The sequence below is a fragment of the Buceros rhinoceros genome, unplaced genomic scaffold, assembly GCF_000710305.1.
Source record: "Buceros rhinoceros silvestris isolate BGI_N320 unplaced genomic scaffold, ASM71030v1 scaffold37036, whole genome shotgun sequence".
Classification (NCBI taxonomy): Eukaryota; Metazoa; Chordata; class Aves; order Bucerotiformes; family Bucerotidae; genus Buceros; species Buceros rhinoceros.
Genome location: NW_010418748.1, coordinates 1 through 3,501, shown reverse-complemented (window position 1 = coordinate 3,501; position 3,501 = coordinate 1). Strand labels below are relative to the sequence as shown.

The 3,501-nt window shown below is 59.2% G+C and overlaps 1 protein-coding gene across 1 annotated transcript in view; it reads right to left on the bottom strand.

Annotated features, from left to right (window-relative positions):
• Positions 1-3,408, bottom strand: part of ERAL1 (Era-like 12S mitochondrial rRNA chaperone 1) — a gene marked incomplete at its 5' end in the record, with an annotated part of 3,834 nt that extends 426 nt beyond the window's left edge. Inside the window, 8 exons of the mRNA XM_010138652.1 lie at positions 113-193; positions 429-578; positions 1,056-1,448; positions 1,946-2,058; positions 2,502-2,563; positions 2,926-2,972; positions 3,117-3,194; positions 3,281-3,408. Of these exons, the coding sequence (XP_010136954.1) occupies positions 113-193; positions 429-578; positions 1,056-1,448; positions 1,946-2,058; positions 2,502-2,563; positions 2,926-2,972; positions 3,117-3,194; positions 3,281-3,408 (1,052 nt within the window). The remainder of the gene's footprint in view (positions 1-112; positions 194-428; positions 579-1,055; positions 1,449-1,945; positions 2,059-2,501; positions 2,564-2,925; positions 2,973-3,116; positions 3,195-3,280) is intronic.
• Positions 3,409-3,501: the final 93 nt, after the last annotated feature.

Here is a 3,501-nt window from a genome sequence, read left to right as displayed (position 1 = left end):
CTCTTCCCAGCGGAGACCCCACAGCTGAGGGACAGGGGGGCACGGCAAGGGTGCGCTCGGCTGGGCCGAGGCAGCCTCTTCTCGCACTCCCCCTCTCTGTCCTGTTACTCACCATGTGAGACTTCCTCGGGACCAAGAGGTTCTGCACAATGAGGAGCTCCCCTCCCGCTCCTTCCTCCCACACCTCTGTCACCTGGAAGAGCGAGCGCGTGCTCAGCAAGTCTGCAAAGCACCTCGGGAACCGCACAGGCCACTTCCTCCCGCTCCCTGACAGCGACCCCCCCCAAACACACCCGACGTGGGAGCCCCAAATCACCCCACGGGGCCCGTGCCGAGCCTGGCAGATCTCCCCATTCAAACAAAGGGATTCTCATCACAAAGTACTGGGTATTTCCAACAAAGCAGCTCGAAGGCAAGCCTGCTCGCACCTGAACCACGCCGTAGGGCACCTCCAGGGGCAGGTACTCCAGGATCTTCCCCCTGATGATGTTACCGCAGATCTCCTGAGGTGTCTGGCTGGTCAAGACCCCGCTGTGGAACTCCCAGGGGCCTGGCTTGGCTTGCATCAGGAGGTACCGCTGTCAGCACAAAACACGTCACACCCGTCAGCTGCCACCCACCAACCCCGCGGCCAGTTGCTGTGAGGACGCTGCTGCTGGTCAGGCAGCGGAGGAGCTGTTTAGGGTCTTTGGTAGAGAAAGAGAAACTTCTGAAAGTCAAACCCTGCCGAAGGGTCACCCCTCCCCAGAGCCGCCTGTGTGAGTTACAAAAGGCCAGCGCCCCTCGTAGCTGAAAGAGATCGCGATGGGTGGCTCCACCACCAAGAACACCATGCTGTTTGGAGAGGCCCAGATAAAAGCCCTGTACAGAAAACGCTGCAGACACAGTACAGACATTCTCCACCTGGAGAGACAACACGTGCCCGCCACTGCCCAGGCCCAGGACAGCGGCTCTGCTCCTTCCTCTCAGCAGATGAAGCTCAGCGTGAAGGACTGGGGTCCCACAAGGGTGGGAGCACACCGGTCTCAAAGCGTAACGGTTCCAACTGCAGTTACCTTGAGCGTGTCCACCTCCTCCCCGTGGAGAGCCGCCAGCATGAAGATCTCCTGGAAGCAAGGCCAGCCCTTCCTGTTCTTCAGGTCTCTGGGTCCAGAGCGCTCTGGCCCTTGTGCTGCTGCTGGGCCACGCCTGGACTCAGGAGCCCGCACACCGCTGCTGCTGTCCAAGCCAGAGCCTGCCGGGGCTTCACCTGCTTCCCGCAGACAGGGAGGCGCAGGGGCCCTGTTCTGAGCTGGAGAAGCCTGAGTGATTCCAAGAGGAGGCTTTGCTGAAGAGCTGGAATCAGGTTCCGACACAGATCTCACCTCCAGTTTCTTCCCATTTACAATTCCCTCTGTGAGCTCAGTTACTAGACCCAGAAGGATAAACTTATTCTTCAGCAGATCCACCTAAAGAGGGAGAGAGGGAGATGTCAGGAATTTCTCCCAGACAAGGCTGGCATTGGATCCGGAGGAGCCCAAAGAAACCACCCAGGGGAGGCAGCTGCAGGACGAAGCGTCTGCAGCGGAACCGGGCGATTTTCCGACCAGAGGCCAAACCAGAGCACGTCAGCCGTTCCAGCACACCCTGCCAAGCACTGCCAGCGCCACAGCAACACGTCCTGGCTCAGCTCTGCTGGGATTCTCGCTGGCCAGCCCCGCTGTGGTGCCAGCTCCGCTTCCCAGGCCGATTTAAACCCCAGACTGCAGCACACAGCCGCAGGGAGGCTCGGCCTTCACCACACACACACATCCACGCTTATCCCAGAGCGGGGGTGGGAAACCGGCGTCACGGAACGCACCTGGACTCAGCGACCTGAAAACCCATCGCTGGTGGTGCCGGGCAGCATCTGAAGACACCAGTGGAACCCGCGGTAGAAGGCAGAAAGCAGCAGCTCCTCACTGACCTTGTTCAGAACCAGGACGCTGGGGATCTGGGGAAACCGCGACAGGCAGCTCAGCACCTCCCTGCTCAGAGAGTTCCGCGTCCAGTGATCCGACACGTCCACCAAAACCAGAACTGCCAGAGAGGAGCGAGGGGAGGAGGTGAACCTGTGTTTCCTAACCGTTCTCTTTCAGCTTCTCTGCAGCCCACGGTCACTTCCCCTCTGCTGTTAATTCTCTCTCTCCTCCACGGGAGCACAGGGATGGAACCAAAAAGGCGCATTTTCATTGACAGAACAGTAAAATCAGTTCACACGTGTCATCCTAATGATGTCACACATGCTAAAACCTACCGTCCGCACCCAATCATTAACCCAAGCTGCCTCCCCTTGGCACCAGGCAATTCTCACCCCTCCTCGCCTCAGTATTTCACCTCTTTTCACCGCCCTTCCCTCCCAGCTCGCGCTCCCAGGGCTGCCTCTGCTGCCCAGTAAAGGCCCGGACACCACAGCTACAGGGCTGAGAGCTTCTGTGGCAGATACAGGGCTCAACTCGACCCAAGGGCAGGTGAGTTCCCACCTAAATCCGCGTGTTTCACGCTGTCCCACGGGTCTGTCAGCATGGCCTTGTCTAATTTATGTCTGAAAAACAAACGCAGATGAGTAAACCAGACATGCTTGATCACAGTTGGGCTCCTTCCTCTCAAAGGGGGGGGAAACAGCGTTTTCCACCATCCCAGCTGACACGGAGCTGCCTCATGGGCTGTGACGCCCCTTGTTACCCACACACACATGGAATCAAACACGACAGGGCTCAGGGCACGCCTCAGGTTCTGTGGGCTGCTGAAATCGTGACAGTAAAAGCCTCAGAGACCAAAATAAGACTAAAAAGACACATTCCTGTCACTCCTGTTTCGCAAACTTCGCACAGGAGAAATCTCCCTCTGGTTTCACCAAACCTCAGCGGACAGGACCCCCTGCTCTCCCCACAACGGTGCCGATACCTCTTGGCTTTGTGGGGGTTAGTGAGGCCAGGCGTGTCCAGAATGATCTGGAAAGAAGACAGACAGACGCTGGAAGTTTGTCTGCAGACAGCAGCCACGCTAACGCCGTTCCTCTGGGCCACTCGGAGTGACCTCGGGATACAAACAACTGACCCCCGCTGCCCCAGGCAGCAGCGGGCACGGACGCTTACCAGCTGCGTGTCCTCGCAGGTGACAACACCCCGCGCTTTGCACCGGGTCGTGTGCACTTTCTTAGAGACGGGGAACACCTGTGGGAACCCGAACACGTTACACAGGCAAACCCCACCAGGGAAGCCATTCAGCAGCTGCGCGCGTCGCTCCAGCCCGGCTCTACCTTCCTGCCCAGCAGCTGATTCGAGAGCGTGGACTTCCCGGCGTTGGGAGCTCCGATGATGGCGATTCTCAGCACTCGGGGGTTCTGGGGCTGGTCAGGCTGATGTTGCAGCAGGCAGTTTTGCTCCTCTGCCAGGGGAAAAGGAGGAGCCCGGACGTTGCCAAACCCCCGCGGTGGGTCAGGACGGTCCGTCCCAGCGCTGGGACCAGGCGGCAGCTGCT